A 20,469-nucleotide genomic window follows, 5' to 3' on the forward strand; every position below is an offset into this window, starting at 1 on the left:
TCCTGTTTTCATAAACTCACGGGGAAAAGAATCCGATGTTGGCTGGAGGTAGAAAACAGGAAACAAATGGTGGTCTCAGGTGTCAAAATAAGACACTTTATCCACCCATCCAGTAAAACAAGATACATAGGAGTGGAAGGGACTTCTAAACGAAAAGAGCCCAACCTTTGTCTGTACGTTTGTGTTTTACATAGTCAAGATGATCCAATCATTGATCAATAACTGCAAAACTGTCTGAATGATTTTGGCTTTTCGACCAGATAGTCTAAGGAAGTTGTGCAACACACACAATGGGAGGCTCACAAATGTATTGACAGATATTCAAAGGTTCATTCTCAAAAACCTCAATAGAAGCTTTGAATGTAGAAGAAAGACATTTGGAACGGCCCTCGTGGTTCAGTCCGATCCACTCCAGTCAAAATGTCTGACAGGGAGAAAGTCTAACGCAGCCACCGGTCTGATGTTGGGCTCATTGATGGCTGGTTGCCTGGTTGGAGAAACAATTGAGCAATCAGGGCTTGTTTGGTGGGATTAAGAATTTTGATGTCATCAATGAGACAAACGCAGCTGTACGGGTAAGTCAACTTACAGACAAGAAAACTCTTCTTTTTCATGGATACATTAAAAGCAGCAAGAATAGCAACCACTGAAAATGCTGAAAAATTAAATGAATTGCTTCTGGCAACCACTACCACATCTGGGTTGAGTGAAAATGATGCTGGCGAGACCGATACGTCCCCTCACTGCTGATTAGTTAGAACAAAACAAAACAACGTTTTGCAAGCATTATGTTGGAAAGTTCAAGGTCACTAAAACAGGTTCTGAGATCCTGGTAAAAGTTCCTGCAGTTGAAAAGGACCAACTGACTTCCACGTGGTTACACATTTTAATTGCATAAGGTTGTATGTCTAAACTTTGGTCCACTGGAATATCTGTCCTTCGAGGAGCGTCTTCACTTAAGAACAAGGATGGAGTTACGTTAGATGTCACTGATTTTACCCACAAACACTGTCCAGAAACCGTCTGCTTGCACAACCTCCTGCTGAGAGTAAAGATGCATTTCAAACTGTTGAATCATATCCTGCTTTTATGCAAAATTGAAGTAAAAAAAATCTACCTTAGGATTCCAGCTGAGAACAGTGAAGACAAGTGCTAAGTATCTCTCTTCCAGCAATTCTTCCTCTACGAAGATAAAGTCCTCATCCACTGTGATTTACCTGTACACTGACATAATCATATACGGTATGTATGTATGTATTACACACTGATTACCAAGTAAGCAAGGCTTGGTCTTCATGAAAATGCTTTGAGTTTTTTCTGGTGATAAGAAACATTGAAGTCCATTAACTACACAGCCTGTGTACTTCACTGGTCTTGTTTCCTTGGCTTCTGTTCATCTCTTTGAAAATCAACTTGAAAGTGTGTTAAGTGAGGGAGGGAGCCTACTTTTAGCCTTGCTTACTTGGCTGACGTTACTTACACTATAAGAAGGTAAGCAGTGGCAGAAGAGAACCTTTGATAGCTTGGCTAGCTACTCATCAACCTACCTTTAAGAAGGGGGGGGGGGGGGGTAGGTGACCTTTCAGCTCGATGGGAGGATTACGTCTTATGTGTTGGATCAAATTGTACAGATGTAGTTTACACCTCGTATTGATCTGATCAGAAAGTCAACCAGACCACCTTCAGATCTTTGCATCTTTTGCAACACGAGTAGTAAGAATTGCCGTTTATATTTTTTGTCGAGGCGGCAACCACCGGTTCTGAAAATTGAAGCCATTGCGGAAGTGCTTTAAACTTGCATTCTCTCTAGTGTCCATCAGGGGGCGACTCCTCTGGTTGTATAGAAGTCTATGAGAAAATGACTCTACTTCTCTCTTGATTTATTACCTCAGTAAACATTGTAAACATGAGTTTATGGTCTCAATCTCTAGTTTCAAGTCTTCTTCAATACAGCATGATGTTCATTTAGTAAATTATGGTCCATTTAGAGTCAAACAGACCATAAAGCGGAGTATGCTTTAGGGCGGGGCTACATTGTGATTGACAGGTTGTAACCAGAGCAGTATACGGCATCTCTACGTCACTCCTCTGCAGTCCAAATATGGTCACTTCAGTGTGGTTGCAAAAATTCAAGATGGCGACCACCAAAATGCAGAACTGAAGGCATCAGAACCATAGTCCACAAACCAATGGGTGAGGTCACGACAATTACGTCCATTTCTTACAGTCTATGCTTGTAGCTTCGTTTTTCATCCATCCGAACTTCACTGTAGTGTGGAGCATCATGACCGTACAGGGGCGCCAGAGTCGCTCAAGACTGTCTCTGTATCGTTCAGTCCCAGTGGGCCTGTTTTACTCACAGTCGTACTGACCTTGTGTGACTCGTAATGTCTGTGAATGCGGTGTAGAGATCCCTGCCAGCTTCATTTTAAAAATGAAGCAGAACCAAATGTGTTTTTATGACTTCTCAGCACGCTGCTGTCAGACTGAATCCAGACCGAGCTGAGCTCCAGAAAAAAGACATTTTGTGGAAAAAAAACCCACAATGAGCTGCGGTAGTACAGAGACGAAGCAAAGGTTACACATCCACAGTGGAGAAAGCCATAAAAGAGAGTTTCACGGTGCCTGACGCGCCCTCGGGTGGGGGGGGGATGTCGGAGAGGGATGGGGGCGGCGGCAGCTCGTCTGCTCAGAGAGGTGGATATATTTACCAGACAAGCAGGTGTGGAGGTGTGAAACGCCCGCCGGGGGTCACATCAGTGGTGTCTGTCTCTGTTCCTGGGTCGAAGGCAAAGATGGTACGATTTGCAGCGATAGGAGGTGAGGATGGAAGGGTCATTGATCGGTTTCAAGTAAATACAGTTTAAGATGAGAAGCGTCTTTGAGGAGACATCGTGTCTCTGGAGGGAGAGAGAGCAGACATCTCCTCCGCTCCACACCGGAGCTTGGTGTTTCATTGTCTGCCGGTTTTTCTCTTCTTTTGTATTTTCTCTTCATGTCTGTTTGATGTCTACCCGTCTGTGCACCCAGCTCCCTCAACGGTCAGGAAGACAAGTCAACTTTTGGAAAGTAAGTATTTTCCAAAATTGTGTCTTCATCTCATAATTTGTTCAAAATCTGTGAGAAATACGAATTGTCACAGATGGAAAGTATTTCCCAACCAATCAACATGCTACATCCGCATTAATTCTAGAAGTATGGAGGCACATCTGCGCCAGGGAAACAATGGGTAAAACGTTATAACATACTCACTCTTATTGCAAATTTAGATACAAATCAAATTTTTGACTTTCAAAGTCAATATAATAAATAAATCCCAAATGCTGCCCCCTTAGATTAAAAATAAATTAATTTTAAAATGACGAGAAGTTAAGTCATAGTGTAAATTCTATTTCCAGGAATTGTATGTAAAAAATATTAATTTACTAATCTCATAATCTCTCCTAATTCTGATTAATCTAGAGAAAATAAAAATCTTAATTTAGTAAATCAAATTATTTTATACATATTTTGGATTTTAAAAGTAGACATTTTGTCTGGCTCACAATGTTTGCAGTGATATCCCATAATTCTGATATATAGCTCTTAACCTTTGAGATAGATTGATTGACTGATAATTTTGACTTCCCCAAATATCTGATTTGGTATCTCATAATCCTAACATCGTATATTTCACTTCCTACCTCACAATTTTTTAAATATTTGTCAGTTTCAGTCCTTTTATCCTCTTCTTTTCTTCTCCTGGAAGAAATGGGACATGAGCTACACTGAAAATAAATCTGCAAACCGTAGCTGTATCACAGTTTCAGTGCACATTCTGACCACTTCACCATCTTTTAAACATTTTAAAGAATCTGTCAGATGCCTGCAGATTGTGGACAAATCACCCCATCCCCCCCACCACCACAGCTCCATCTTTACGCCACGCCTGAAGGTTCAAAGTCTTTTGAAAAATCGTTTTTCTCCCTTATCTCCCATCTCACCTTCTTGACATGAGGTGGTTATTAACAGGTCACATGATATGAAAGCAGAGCTTTTACCTGCTTTTTCAGCTCAACATCCTCAGCACAATGCTTTAGTCATTACATGTCTGAGATCTCTGATAATGACTTTATATTTTCAAGTCATGTTCGCATTCGTTTATTTATTTTAGACTGAGGCAATATGTTTTTTTTTCTATATATTCTCAGTGTGGGAATGAATCCTAATGATTTTGTTGACCTTCCCTGTAGTGCTACTCCTAAGGACAAACTGGTGAGGCTGCTGTATAGTGTGGGGGTAATGAACATTGCAGAAAATAAAATAAAGTGTACAATTTGAGAATGACGATAAAAAAAACTGTCTTCCTCTAAATGTTGGACATAACCATATTTAACTATCTTAAAGCTTTTTATTGGTAATAACATGTGCCCTCTGAGGACAGATGAATGTGTACACTTAGAAGCATCCATCACAGCTGGCTCTGCGTTTACCTCCAGCTGTGGCTTGAAATGTCTTTTTCTGGGTATCAGACATTGAGCCAGACAATCCCATTACAGCTTCCAGCATTAAGCCGCACATTGAGGCCAATTTAGGTGAGTAACTGCCCACCATCATACTTTACTCTGCAGATGGGCTTTGGAGGCTCCATTTAAACAGAGAAAGTCTCAGTTTAAATATTGATATAAAATGAGGGAGCAGGGGGTGGAAGAAGAAAACACCTAGCATCTGCTCAAGCTCAAAACAGAAACACAAAGAGAATACAAAGCTAGACGCTTTGACTCCGAGGACAGGGGTTCAGGTTTTCACGCCATGACAAATTGACTTCTCACCATGTTCGCTCTGGGTTTTCATCAAACTAATCTATGTTGCAACTTGGCTCAACTTTGCAAAAGCATTAAGCGATTCCATATTTTAGGGGACTTACACAAAACGGAAATAAAAAAAGAATAGTTTAAATGGAAGAAAAACACTTCCTGACTTTCAGTCTCTATCATGGTTCGAGCTCCAAAAATACTGGATCCTACATTTCCCATGATGCAACCCAACAGCGTCTTCATTATGCCTCATTTCCTCTGCATGGTATGGCATGGCTCGACCCGCTTGGAACTGTTGTCTTTTGGTTTTCCATTGACAAAAGTTGTGGATTGTACCTGGTGGTTCTTTTAATGGTACCACCTCTGTGGAAGTTCCAAGCGAGCTGAGCCAATACTAAAGGGTAGACTCAGAACAATGCAGACCACCGATTGGTCAGACACAATTGTCACTAGAGTCGTCACCATAGACTGTATATAAAAAGTGGACGTAGTCATAGCGACTTCACCCATTGGTTTGTGGACTGAAGTTTTGAAGCCTTGAGTTTGGCAATTTCGCCATCTTAGATTAAGGTCTTCGCCATGTTGTTGTTTTATGCAACCGATAAACGGAAGTTACCATATTTGAAATATGGAGGAGTGACGTAGAGATGCTGTATACGTCTCTGGTAGTGGCAGCAGCCTGTCAATCACAGTAATCCCTGCCCTAAAACATACTCTGCTTTATGGTCTATTTGGCTCTAAATGGACCATAGTTTACTAAATGAACATCATGCTGTATTGAAGAAGACTTGAAACTAGAGATTGAGACCATAAACTCATGTTTCCAATGTTTACTGAGGTAATAAATCAAGAGAGAAGTAGAGTCAATTTCTCATAGACTTCTATACAATCAGACTTCTTTTTGCATTTGGAGGAGTCACCCCCTGTTCCTCTAACTGGTTGTCAATGGCAGGATCCAGCGAGATAGGGGGTTGTGTTGGAAAATGAAAAATTTCAGACCACCTTTTTTCTTTGGACTCTTTCAACACCTGCTTCAACATCAGGTACATTAGAACTGGTGTCAGGTAAATCTTTTTTCTGAGCAGCCTTCGATCCATCTTACATACATACATGGAGTATCAACCTTTAGTCTGTTCAAGTGTCTCTCTCTCGCTCTCTCCTCTCTCCACAACAATCCAATTAAGCCGTGAAAACATCTCATTCTTTTCATTCAGGCCCGGATAAACACACACAAACAAGGCAAACCATGAACATTAAACACCATCGCTCTCGAGTTTTTTTCCCCTCATTGATAGAGAGGAGGAGGCGGGAATCGGTGGAGGTAGCACTACCCCGGCTCTGAGTGCTCTGTGTTGGGGATGGGATGGGGGGGTGGGGGGTTCACAGGGCGAGCGGGAGGGGGAGGGAGGTCTCTGGGAGTCGAGCCGAGCGTCGCCTTGGGCTCGCTATTTCTGAGCGAAAGCTTTCCAGGAGCTGAAAATCAATGTTAATCTGAGGCCACCTGGGCGTGTAAACAGAACCATTATGGAAGTATATACACCCACACACATACACACAGAGGTGATACACACCTACAGAAAGCAGGAACACACACAACAAACACACACACGCACATACTGTCCAGGGATCATATGTACTGTAGGCGGGTATTTTGTTTTCTCTTTACACTGCTGCAGGCGATCAAAGAGAGAATGACAGGATGAGCCACGGAGGCAGAGGAATGAGAGATTAAAATAACCAGAAAAACCGACAGTAAGAAACGTAAAAGGGGGGAAAGAGAGATAAAAAAAAGAAAAGAAAAGAGGGAATATCTTCTGCCATTGTTTTTATTCCTCCAGTAGAGCTCACAGTTGAACAACATCTCACTAGGGATTTATGGAAGTAAAGTGATGGCAAAAGAACGAAGTAAGTATAGAATTCATTTGAGCGATGTTCAGTTTGCGAGCCGGCATTTGAGAGCAGCGTTTTTAGCTTTTGTTTATTTTTGTCAGCTCTTTATATATATTTTTTATTTTCTTGAGAAGCGGGAAAAAAAGGCGTTCGTCAACCGAGCTTCAATAGAACGCGCCCGTATTCTGATGTTAGGGTCACATCTTTACAAAGTTAAAGGTGCAGTGTGGAAGTCCTGTGGAAACGTGCTGGACAGCTGTCATCTATACCATCATATTAACCATATCACCAAGCTTGAAAATCTGGTTAGGCCTACCTACTTTCAAATGACTTGCATCTAACGTTTTGTCGCCATTTTTGCAGCAGTTTTTCTGTCGCTATTTTTGTTGAACGTAGCTCGGTAGCTAGCTAACTGCGTGGGAAGACGACATCCTCATTCTCAATATCGCTTACACTGAACAGCCAATTGCTTTTCCGCAAGCAAGGCTTACCCATTCAATCATTAACTAATGTATCGAGAAGTTGGACATTTTTGATATGATACTGGTCAACAATGCAGATACGATGCAGATACGATGTTCATCTTCTGGGCACCATGGATATATGTACCAGAAAGCAATCCTACTAATATTTGTCAACTGGGGCAACTGTACTTTGACCATATGGACTTGAGCTTGGTTGATACTATTTCCATGTTTATCATGCCTTTTTTTATCAGGAAACTGGTTCCCCCAGTCTTCCTTGGTTGGCAGGATACTGTTCCTGAGAGGCCACTGAGATGTCTGAATATCTTGTGTTTCAAGACTCCCAATCATCGTTTTCTTACTCTTTCATCGCCTTATATTGTAAACTTTAAAGTGACCAAAGACTGTACATAAGAAGTGGACGTAGTCATGGTGGCGTCACCCAATGGTTTGTGGGTTGTTGTCGCCATGTTGACTTTTTGCAATCAGTGAACAGTAGTAACCATATTTGGCCTGCAAAGGAGTGACGTAGATACGCAATATATGGCTCTGGTAGCGGTAGCGACCTGTCAATCACAAGGTAGCTCCACACTACAGCATATTCTGCTTTATGGTCTATTTTAATCTTAATGGGACAGTATATTACGAAATGAACATCATGTTTTGACCACAAACTGATGTTGACCATGTTTATTGAGGTAATAAACGAAGTGAGTCATTTTCTCATAGACTTCTATACAATCTGACTTATTTTTGTAACCAAGGAGTCGCCCCCTGATGGCAATTTAAAAGAATGCAGATTTAAGACACTTTCGCATTGGCATCACTCTTCAGGAGGGTTGCTGCTTGAAAGTGACGCTAAGCAAAATCAAGTATCTACAAATATTTAGCTATTGCTTTACTATTGTTGACTATTTGTTAACACCGCCAAAGGGAAATAAGCTCACTAAGCAAGCTCAGAATCTTCTTCTTTGGAATTTAGGTATCAGCCTTTATTGCCAAGTACTGGTCCGGTGAGTCGTTTCTGCGTTGGCTAAAAATACACAAAACACAACTGAAGAGAGTCTTATTTTCATGAGGGAGGGGGATGTTTTGTTGAATACAATGACTCCTTGAACAGCCCGCTCTCATTGCCAAGTCATCAAACACGTTAGCTTGTCAGTGACCCTACGCGGCAAACTACGACTCTCTACATGTCCGTAGTCATGGTGGGAGTAAAGGATGAAGTCAGGTGATGTAGTTTAGTATAAACAGAGCAATAATGTCCACAGGAGGAGGCGGTCGGGGCGGAGCAAAACAAACACAGGACTTTCACCCAGGAGACCGCTGTTAGTGTCCCGTGTGAGATGACAACTTATTTCAACTTAGGTATGTAAATAAGGTTACGTAACTTTACCTAAGTCGCAAACGTATCGTCTCCCACTTAACTTCGTCTTTCCCTAAGCCTAACCAAGTTGTTTCCTGTGAATATTGGTGTTTATTTTGTACAGACAGTGCATGCATGTAATAAGCAGAACAAACATGTGCAAAACAAACACTAGACACGAGTGGTATTTGACGAGTTGGAAGTGAGAATGTGTTGCCTTGAAAAAAGAGAGAGAGAGAGAGAGAGAGAGAGAGAGAGAGAGAGAGAGAGAGAGAGAGAGAGAGAGAGAGAGAGTGAGGTGAACGTATGTGAACTTGAACATATGAAGAGACAGACAGACAGGTAACATGGAGAGAGGGAGAACACGGTGGGAGGTGAGTGGAGCTCAGATCCAACCCTCTGGCTAATGTCAAGGCCAGTTGCAGTGCATCTTTCTTTAAACACACACACACACACACACACACACACACACACACACTATGTGTAGCTCCCTTAGGCTAACACATTTAGTTTCTCTGAATACAATATTAAAGCGACTCAGCAGAGAGAATCAAGCTTAAACAAAGAGGAACTGGAATCTGACTAAACAACCACCAAACTGGAGCTTCAGGAGCAGCTACCAGACCCTGAGTTTGAAAAAATATATATTGGTTTTGGCATCATGTGTGATAATACAGACTTATTTTTCCTGTTTTCGCCTCAAAAGATTGAGACCAGGCTGTTAGTATTTCATGGATGCATGGTAACAAAAGAACTCCAATCCAGCACGGGGGACATGTTCTACATTGGGAGGGAGGTTTCAGTGAAAGTATATTTCTAGTCAAGATACATAAATTCCTAAGCGTATTGCACTAATAACTTACTGCAGAAAAATGGACCGAACACAAGCATTGGTGTCTCATAACTTAAACATTGGTTCAAAGGAAGGAAACATTTCAAAACTCCGGGTTGACATGAGATGAAGTCGTGAGGAGCAAATGCAGTGATTTCTTGAATCGGCAACTAGTGAACATTACAGGAACTGCAGCTGAATCAAGTTAAGTTGCATCATGTCATGTCCTGTTGTGTTGAGTTTGGAATTTTGGCCGTCGCCATCTTCGTTTTTTGCAACCAGAGGTAACATGAGATGGTGGAACTAAGTCCAACTGAACAAAATGTTGAAATGAACTCCCAAAACAACTGCGTGGTAGCAACCTGTCAATCACAGAGTAGCCGTGCCCTAAAGCATACCCTATTTCAGTGATTTTCCACCACTGTGCCGCAACACACCAGTGTGCCGTGGGAAAATGTCCAATTTCACTTCATCGGTCCAAAATAATATAATTTAGTTGCTGCAAATAATTTGCCATTGTTGAATGTCTGAGCTGCAATATAGTGGCTGGCTGAGTAATAAATACTCTTCCATGCCAGTGGGTGGCAGTAGGTAGTGCAGTAATGCCCTTGTTAATTTAAGACAGCAGAATTAAATGGTATGGAGGAGGTTGCGATGACAAGACGAACAGTGATGGAGAAATATTTGAAAAGGAAAAATGCAGACTCTGAACTGGGCCCTGGACAAAATTTTAACCCAGATGAAAAGTCTCGTATGAGTGGTGGTCAAAGGAAAGAAAATACGGTGAGCTCGAGGCAATACAGTGAAAGTTATCTTTCGCTTTGATTTACTTTCACCGGGGATCCGACTGCACCGACTCCGTTATGCTTGATGTGTGGAGAAAAGCTATCCAACAGTGCCATGGTCCCAAGCAAGCTTAAACATCATCTCCAAACGAAATACCCGTCACTTCAAAACAAAACCTGGTGTGCTGTGGGATCCTTTTAATGTAAAAAATGTACCGTGGCTCAGAAAAGGTTGAGAAACACTGCCCTATTTGACTCTAAATGGACCATCATTTACTAAATGAACATCATGCTGTATTGAAGAAGACTTGAAACTAGAGATTGAGACCATAAACTCATGTTTACAATGTTTACTGAGGTAATAAATCAAGAGAGAAGTAGAGTCATTTTCTCATAGACTTCTATACAATCGCTCGCCCCCTACTGGCAATTAGAAAGAATGCAAATTTAAGGCACTTCTCCATTGTCATCACTTTTCAGAACCCACGGGTTGCGGCCTGGACACATGAGTTCATGTCACGTCATGTCTCCTGTAATGTCATGTGACTTCTGTTCACGTCACATTATACAGGCTATTCCCATCCAGCGTTCGTAGCTATACCTGCGACGAATAATGTAGTAGTGTAAGTATTTCACGATCTTTTTCTAAACCTGACCAAGTGTCTTTTTGTTGCCTAAACCTAAGTAAGTTGTTTCTTTAGAAGATTGAAGTTTGTTTTGAAAAGACTGTATGCATGTAAAGAGCAGAAATTGACATGTGTTGCTGGCTTTCAAAGGAAAACGAACACACAACGAGAGGTAACTTTTCGTGAGAAAAAGAGATCATACGAACTGTTGTATGAGGATATGTTGCATTATAACATAACAACAAACAACAACATCTGGAGATGATGTAACCTTTGCTTTGTGAAATAATCGTCTGTACTCACTGGACTGCGACATCATGGAGGTGTACACCTTGGGGTCGATGGTGCTCATCGGCGGTGGCAGCAGCGGGTTGGTGAAGCTCCGGAGCGGGTGGGTAGGTCGAACACAGGCCGTTGGAATGGTGCGACCGCCACCGGCCTGGGCCTCCTCAGCAGCAACCGCGGCGACAGTAGTAGGGGCCCCCGGGATGGGGCCCGGGATGTGGTCCCCGGGCGGTGCTGAGGAGCCGGGGAGAAGCGGAGGGGCCTGCTGGGTTTGGGGCTGCTGCTGGAGGAGAGGATTGATGGAGGAGTCCGAAGGCATTGCTGAGGAGGAGATGAAGGGATGAAGGGCAGGGGGTAACGGAGTGAAAGGGATCGAGGATAAAAAGAGAGTTGAGATGTCACAAGGGAGACACAAAAGACAAAACATCCAATAACTGTAAAGAGTGAACAGGCATTTGGAGAAAAGAGAAAAACACAGAAACAAACAAACAGCAGAATTTCAAATGTGTGAATATTTTGCCTCAACATCCTAAAGCACTTCTGTGATTTCTCATAGACAGCTTCTGCTTTGATGTAGGCAGTAATATGGCACTATTGTGAAAATCCCTGTTTCTGCAGGAAGGCCGTGGGACCGAGAGTGTTTCTGAATGTAAATGTAGTCTGCATGGACCTTCTGCTCCATGTTTCAAGACCTATGACGCTTCCACATATGTTTAATCCCCAGTAGATATAGGCGATAGATACATACATGCTACAGTCTGTCATTTACATACTGAAAGGCTCACAGATCTTAGTAACTTCATCCAAGCCATCAATCTCTTCCTCGCGAGCAGAGAAACCCCGAGCTCTGCCAGGTTTGCACTTTTGTTCTCGTTGAGTGTGGAGTTTCTCGCTAGCGTTTCTGCATTTGGCTGAATGTTTTCCCACTGAGAGAAATCCCATATTTCTATCTCGTCAGAGATACACGTGTGATGGAGAGAGGAGAAACAAGAAGAATCCAGCTGAAGGAGAAGGGGGGTGGGAGTAAATCCTGACTGTGTGGAGGAACATGCCCTCGGAGGTGACATGTGGGAGATGAAACTCCTCGTGCAGCCACAGCCAGTGGGATCAGAGCGACCACGGGAGAGAGAAGACGGCCGTTAATTACATGTGGACTCGCTGTGTGCGTTCATCAAGCGGCCGAGATAAGAGGAAGAAACGAGAGGAAGAGCTGAGAGAGAAACACTGCCCATGGTAGAGGAAAGAGAATGGGAGAGAGACCAGAGAGTTTTGTTTGTTTTATTTCACAGAAGAATGCTCTTTTTTTTTGTTTGTTATCTCAACTCATCAGGAAAGTGTGAACCAAATGTAATTAAAGCTGCGAGCAGCATTGATCGGGCCCTCGCAACTTCACGCACGTCGAGGGTACTAGCAGGACTCTGGCCATCCATTTCTGTGACCGCCATACACTGCGTGCACGAGTTTAACGGTATTTCCTGGTACTGGCAGGACTCTGGGTGACGCGGCCATGAATTTCTGTGACCATCACACTCTGCGTGCACGGGTGAGATATTTCCTGCGTAGACCAGCAGCGTAGCAAGATCATGTTGCCAGGTCTTAAGCCTCAAATGTTTTGAGTGTACCTCCGATACAATCATAAATGTAAGCCTTTAAAGATCATTAAGAATGTGAATGAATGTGTGTGAATGTGCTTCAGTGTTTGTAACATAACAGAGTGTCAGTTTACTGGGATGGGGTTCAACTCCCTGCAGTGTCCTGCTGATTGTATTTGGACTTACATGAAAGTTAACAAAACAGTAGTGCCATTTGCTGTTACTTGAACACTTTAATTTAACACTGTTTTCATTTTAAGTTATTCTGTAACTTTAGATTGTAGTGTGAAGCATTCATTGTAACGTTTAACCTGATTGTCATGACGAAGCTCTGGACAGATCATTTATACTAATGCCCACTGACATGGTTTGAAAATCCACTGTTATCTAACATTTGCTCTCCAAGCATCTTAGTTTGCACATATTTAGATCAGAGAAGTCTTTTTCTCATGGTGTGCCCACAAACCCCTTCAATAAGTTCAGTGTTGGGGCCGCTGTAATTATAGAATCCTGCTTACGTCCGTGCTTATCAGTAGGTGGCGCGATGACTATGAATTAATATTGGAATGCAGAAGTCCTAAAGCCATGACAGTCAACAAGCATGTCAAGTTTGGGACAGTTTTGACAAAGTACAGTCGAGTTACAACAGCTTGATGGATGATGGCGAACCATGTAAAATGGCCATCACACCATATCCACGTCGTTCGATGAAACCTAAAGCTGTTAGTAACTTTTAATCGCTAAGGTCTTTAGATTGTTCTGACCAAATTCTAAACTGATCGGATTAATTCCCTAGGAGGAGTTCGTAGTACAGCACCTGGAAATGGAAAAAAACACGAGAAATTCATAAAAAAATTGAAAATGGCTGACTTCCGGTTGGGTTTAGAGCATTGTCCCAAGAGACTTTATTTTAAGTCCACATGTGATACATGTGCCTACCAAATTTTGTAAATCTATGTGAAACGTACAGCGAGGGCTGCTTCGTCGAAATTTAGTAGGGGGCGCTATTGAGCCGATCTGCCACTCTAAACCAATAAAATCCTATTATATAACTACATTTTGGGCTTTAAATGTGTATGCCAAGTTTGCTTATGTTTTGAGCATTTCTAGCCTCTCAAAACAACAATTGTTCATGGTGAAGAATGCGTCGCCACGGCAATAGCTTTTCACAAAACAACAGGCTTTGAGTAACTTTTCATCACAAAGGTCTTGAGATTATACCGACCAAATTTGAAGTTGATCTGATTAATTCCCTGGGAGGAGTCTGTTAAAGTGCAGCGCCTGGAAATGACAAAAACGACACTAGAAATTCATAAAAAATTAAAAATGGCTGACTTCCGGTTGGGTTTAGAGCATGGCCCCAAGAGACTTTTATTGAAGTCCATACATGTTCCTACTAAATTTCATACATCTAGGTCAAACATACTGCGAGGGCTGCTTCGTCGAAATTTTGTAGGGGGCGCTATTGAGCCGATTTGCCACTCTGAACCAATAAAATCATATTATAGAACTACATTTTGGGCTTTAAATCTGTGTGCCAAGTTTGCTTATGTTTCAAGCATTTTTAGCCTCTGAAAATTACCTTCGTTTTTCACGGCGAAGACTGCGTCGCCACGGCAACGGCGTTCGACTAAACATCAAAAGCTTCATGAACTGGCATTATGAACTTCTTACATTTGTGTGGAACTAATTTGATATTGATTTGATTTACCTACTAAGAGAAACAAGCCAAAGTATAAAGGCTTTAACTTCCTGTTACCAGTAGGTGGCGCTATGACTATGATTCAAAATTGGCCTGCAAATATCTTCAGGCCTGGAGTCTAATCAAACATGTGAAATCTGGTAAAGAACTGATGATGTGGAGTCGAGATACATCAGTTTATTCGTTCATGGCGAAGGATCGAAATTCGCCAAGCCGCCACATCGCCGCCCTTCAACAACTTCTTACAATCTTCACAATGAAGCATTATCAAGGTCTTAAGGCTCTTCTGACAACATTTGAGAGGGATCTGATTAATCTGTGAGGAGCAGGATGTCAAATTACACAATTTACAACTTCCAGTTGCCACTAGGTGGCGCTATTACTATGATTCTAAATTGTCATATAGATGTGTTCTGAGTCAGGATGTTATGACATATGAGATATTTGGAGCAGATTAGACAATGTACGGCCGAGTTACAACAACTTCCTGTTTCGCGGCAAATTATGTCTTTTTGACGCCACGCCACGGACACATAGTTCGATAACTTTTTAATCTTTGAGTAACTTTTCACTGCCAAGGTCTCAAGAGCATACTGACCAAATCTGAAGTTGATCGGGATAAATCTCTAGGAGGAGTTCGTTAAAGTATGACGCCTTGAAACGGTCAAAAAACATCATACAATTCTAAATGGCCGACTTCCTGTTTGGTTTAGAGAAAAATTCCAAGAGGATTTTTTGTACGTCCCATCAAGATCCACATACCTACCAAATTTCATACAGCTAGGTGAAACCCAATGTTGGGGCTACTCAATAGGGGGCGCTATCGAGCCAATATTTCATACTTGACACCCCAATCAGACTGCGATTTTCTGAATTCTGGCTTGCGTGCCAAATTTCGAAAAATTTCCAGTATCCCAAGCACCTCATTTTCGCGACGAAACAGGTACGATAATAATAATAAACAATCGAAAAACAATAGGTCCTCCGCTCCGACTACGTCGGTGCTCGGGCCCTAATTAAGAACGGTGGCCCTGAGAGCTGAACCACAATGCACATTACGAAAACGACACGAGCAAATGAAGAAACATCTTCTCCAATTTAACGGCATGCGCAGCATTCAGAAAAAGAGGTGAGAGAAGCTCACAACAGAACGTAGACTGTTTCCAGGGGACACAGAAGAGCTGGGACACGTTCTATGCTGCTCTTTGAAGGTGATGAAGTTATTGAAGTCCGTCAGTGGAAAAGTGCAAAATCCTTCAGGGAATTTCTTCAAATTTGGCGTCCACCTGATTTCAAGGATGAATTGATTTGATTTTAGAGCTCTCAGGGTTACCGTAACTAAGAACCAAAGACAAGAAAATTCCCCAAGATTTTGCAGAAAAAAATAATCAGGATGTACTGTGGCCAACAAAGGCCAAGAACATTTCCAGTAGAGGAAACGTGCTGCGGCTTCAGAAGCGATAACCAATTTAAAGACGCATTCAGAAATCCAAAAGAAAAAAACAAAAACAAAAACACGCTGCAAATACAGTAAAGATGCAAAGTCAAAAACAAACAAACCGTACCTATAGATACCTATTCATTTGTCACTTATCTTTTACAAAATTGAGCAACATATTTACGTAACTATTGTAAAAGGTCTCTAAATCGCGCTTCAAAAAGGCCAAGTGTTGACAATGACTCACAAACTTCTTCCTACAGCAATCGACCAATCAAAGCTTTGTAGGTGGGATCAAGAATGATCTATCACGTAAAACAGCGAATGAAACGGCCACTAAAGTGGCGACAAAAATGGAGGTTATGTATGTAATCTTCTTTCGTTTAACAGCCAGATTAGTAAGATTAAATAATGGTGGTAAAGTCATCGTCCCCTGTACAGCATTGCAGACGTTGTGTCTAGCTACATTATGAAAAAACGGCAGTGAAACAAATGTCCCAGAAACTGGTGACAAGCGATGCAGATGAGACAGACGCAACCTTGTTCATCTTGTTGTAAGTCGACTTTCAGAAATAATAACTCTTATTATTATCATAACTCTTACATCGACACATTTCTCTAAACTTTGTGAAAAAACGTCGCTCCTAGCAACCCCCGCTGCAGCTTCTGTGTCGACCGGCAATTGAAACATCCCACTAAACATATCAAAATTCTATATGGGAATTCATTCTGATTCCCAGGCTAACATATTACAATATACTCAACAAATAATCACACAGAATAGCAGAGAAGAACCACAATCACTGGAACTAACCCGATATCACCCCTCTGCTCGGCACGCAACACTTCCCCTTCGCTAATCCACCACTTGTGTCACGGCGGTGTTATTGTGATCCGAGCATCAGGGAACAGTCTGGATGCATTTTAAGATGGCAATAACACCGTGCTGTTTAATAACACCTCAGATGTCTTTTTCCTCAGAGTGGTTGTGAATGAGGAGAGAGTCTGAGAGCATCAGTCTGCTGGTGACTCACAGTGTCTGAACGGGAAGCATAACAAGTGTGTTTAGACACAAAACACAATGTGTGCGTGGGTGATAACACATCCACTGGTTAAAAATCTCAAGTAGAGAGGAGCAGTGATTTATTGGATTATCTTTTTATTTGCAGTGTCTGCGGAAGAAGGCGAGCTCCTAACAAAGGACTGGTTTTCTGGTTTCATAACAGAGTTACAACAGAGTTTACTCTCTTGTAAGGTCACATAAGTGCACAAAAGAATTGCCATGTTAAAGGAGCAGTGTGTAGGATTTAGTGGCCTCTAGTGTATTACTCTCAGTAAAAACTACTTACATTTTTTTGAAAGGTTGATTTTAGCTTTTTTACTGCAAATAAAGGTGTCAACCAATCAAGTTGAGTTATTACAACAACACAGAGGCTCTGTAGTCCCAACCTAGATGACGAACCTTTCAGCACTGACAGAAACAACGCAGACCAGATCTACTCCCTCTGTTCTTACCTTTCACAATAAAAGCCTAAGATATATAATCCTTACAAGCGAGCATTTTGCTTTTTCGTGTTATTTGTCACAACCCCGGGGTGTAAACAAAGTTTCCAAAGAAGGGAAAAATATTTGAAATGAACTGCTTACAACTCAAATTCCCCATTTTCACTACATGTGTCTTGCACGGATTAGCAACAATTAGCCAAGTGTAAAATACTGAGAAGCTCACAAGTCAAGTTTTTGAGCTAGATTCCAAGTCAAGTCTCAAGTTTCTTTTGGTTGCAATGAGCTTCATCTCAGCTGCATGCCATCCAGATGTAATTATACTGTCTTTGTCTTCAGACAGCATGAAATAATAATAGCTGACACGTAAAAACAATAAAAACTTGCCCAATTGAAAAAAAAATTCTGAAGACGTCTTTCCAATTTCTTTCTCGTAGAAGGTTAAATGGTAAAGCTAACTTGTTTTGTGTTTGGTTTGCAACTTCTACTTCCTCTACTCTGTTCACTGGCGGATTACAGGAACTTGTAAAGTGCAGCAAAGCGTAGCGTCAACTTCCTACCTAACGATGCAGTAGCTGAGTTTATTTGCTCCAAACTGGTTGGAAACGCGCATTCATTTTTGCAGACATTTCGAAAGTTAGCTTCAAATTCTCTTGGCAATTCAATGGAAACCTGACTACTGTGCACAAGCTTTTGTTGCATTTATCAGATCCCAGATCAGTTCAACCACTGAATGACGTCTTGGTCAAGGACCCTTTGACAGGCCACAGCCGCCCTTGAGCAGTATTATAATCAGAATTCTTTGTCCATGCGTGAATTGATTCAAAATCATAAGAAATTGATTTAAATTTCACAATGCATCCAACAAGTTGTGCAGAGACCAACGTCTTCCTGTCTCCCTGAATGGGTGTTTCTGGGACTCGTAGTTTACTCCTTATGGAATTGGTAAAAAGCTCAATATCTGACTTTAAAGTTTAAGTTATCCCCCTCATTAACTGCCTCTCCATCACTTGCTCATTACGTCTGCCTCTCTGTCATTGCCCCCCCGTCAGCTCATTGAAAGTGTGCGCTTTGCCATTGGGTCTCCCACTGTGTCGGCTAATTCAATGACTCTGAAGCCTCCCCCTCGTCTCTCTGCTGCTGTTAAATCACTGATACAAGCCAACCAGGAATTAGCCAATTACTGAATTACAGCTCCCCAGCATGTCGTTAAGCATTTAGCTCTGCAGCGAAATGGGCTTAGATACGACTGGGAAAGGGGAGAGGAGGGGAGCATCGGAGAGGCAGAGAGCTAGAGCGATGAAGATGTTGCAGTGTAAGCCCTGTCGTATTTATTAAAGGTCAACCTTTTACAGCCGACGTCATCGGAAAATATGCTTGAGCATGTTGGCAACGATAGTGACGTTTTGCTCCGGCCAACCAGACGAGTTAGCTTAACCATTGAATAAAAACGGTTCCCAGTGTCAAAATGTCTGGTTGTTACATGTTGGGTTGTCAGAATCGACAGTACTACAGAACCTTAACAGGATCACGACCGTTTCAGAGCAACAGGTGTTTCAGTTTAACGAGTGGCCATGTTAGCTGGTGACTTTAAATTGACTGGGGCTGTTTAGTTAAGTCAATTGTTGGCGTAGATAATAAACACAGTTGAGTTTGTATTTAAAATTGATTGAAGGCTTTCACGAGCACACCTACATGTTCTGTTCATGTTTTCAACAGCAACCGCCAACACAAGCAATTCGGCTGAGAGTCACCAGTTAACATGGTCGCTCGTTAAACCCGAAACACCGGTGGTGTCTGAGCCTGCAAGCTATTAACCATGTTGACAACCACTGGACTGTTCATGCTTGTGTTTCAACTCAACAAAGTCAAACCTCTGAGTCTGTGTCATGGTGTTTAAGGTTCTGTACATGACCACATAGTGGTGCACGGGGTAGGGGGTAGGGGGGATTGCCATCGGGTAGCTCTGTCTCTACAGTAGTATCTGCAGTATTCTCAGAAGTATTTAATGGCAGTAGTATTGCAGTACCTGGTGTGTATCCTCTGTCCATGGTCAGGCTTGGGAAAGGCATCGGTCTCAGGCTGAACTTGTTGTGAGTGAAGCCGCAGGATGGTGAAGGCAGGATACCAGGGTACTGAGAGGAGTCCAGAGCCGGCACCGGGATGGCACTGACCACCGCTGAAACACAGGGGCCAAACAGTCAGTAAACCAGGCTGCAGTGGGACAGACACTGCTGAAAGACAGGGGCCAAAGAGTCAGTAAATCAGGCTGCAGTGGGACAGACACCGCTGAAACACAGGGGCCAAACAGACAGTAAACCAGGCTGCAGTGGGACAGACACCGCTGAAAGACAGGGGCCAAAGAGTCAGTAAATCAGGCTGCAGTGGGACAGACACCGCTGAAACACAGGGGCCAAACAGTCAGTAAACCAGGCTGTAGTGGGACAGACACCGCTGAAACACAGGGGCCAAACAGACAGTAAACCAGGCTGCAGTGGGACAGACACCGCTGAAAGACAGGGGCCAAACAGTCAGTAAACCAGGCTGCAGTGTGACAGACACCGCTGAAACACAGGGGCCAAACAGACAGTAAACCAGGCTGCAGTGGGACAGACACTGCTGAAACACAGGGGCCAAACAGTCAGTAAACCAGGCTGCAGTGGGACAGACACTGCTGAAACACAGGGGCCAAACAGTCAGTAAACCAGGCTGCAGTGGGACAGACACTGCTGAAACACAGGGGCCAAACAGTCAGTAAACCAGGCTGTGACAGCACACAGCATATATTTCAGTAAAATAAATACCTGATAAAACACGGTGCATGATACAAATCCAATAAAAGAATCCTGTAAAATACTAAATATTGACATCAATCCGTCCTGCTCATTGATTGTCGACATTATCTAAAATGACAGAGAATTGCTGGGAGGGACACCTCGCTATAAGCATGTACAGAATCAAATCTCTCAGCTCACAGTATAAATCAGTAACCCAGTGAATGCAGCAGAGGATGCAGTCAGAGAAGCAGTCCGACCAGACAGAGTTCACATTGTGACCTTGAGAGGAAACTGCAGGGAGTCAAACTCAGCGAGACTGATTACACTGCCTCAGGTACACAACACACACACACACACACACACACACACACACACACACACACACACACACACACACACACACACACACACAC

General features: G+C 42.5%; 1 protein-coding gene across 1 annotated transcript in view; it reads right to left on the minus strand.

Annotated features, from left to right (window-relative positions):
- The window catches only part of dcc (DCC netrin 1 receptor), a 233,678-nt gene that overhangs the window by 11,618 nt on the left and 201,591 nt on the right, over positions 1 to 20,469 (minus strand). The window contains exons 26-27 of the mRNA XM_076079935.1: positions 19,309 to 19,458; positions 11,063 to 11,365 (exon numbers count right to left, since the gene is read on the minus strand). Coding sequence (XP_075936050.1) covers positions 11,063 to 11,365; positions 19,309 to 19,458 — 453 coding nt within the window. The remainder of the gene's footprint in view (positions 1 to 11,062; positions 11,366 to 19,308; positions 19,459 to 20,469) is intronic.

This window comes from Anarhichas minor, unplaced genomic scaffold (genome assembly GCF_050575085.1).
Source record: "Anarhichas minor isolate MPS153535 unplaced genomic scaffold, ASM5057508v1 ptg000073l, whole genome shotgun sequence".
NCBI lineage: Eukaryota > Metazoa > Chordata > Actinopteri > Perciformes > Anarhichadidae > Anarhichas > Anarhichas minor.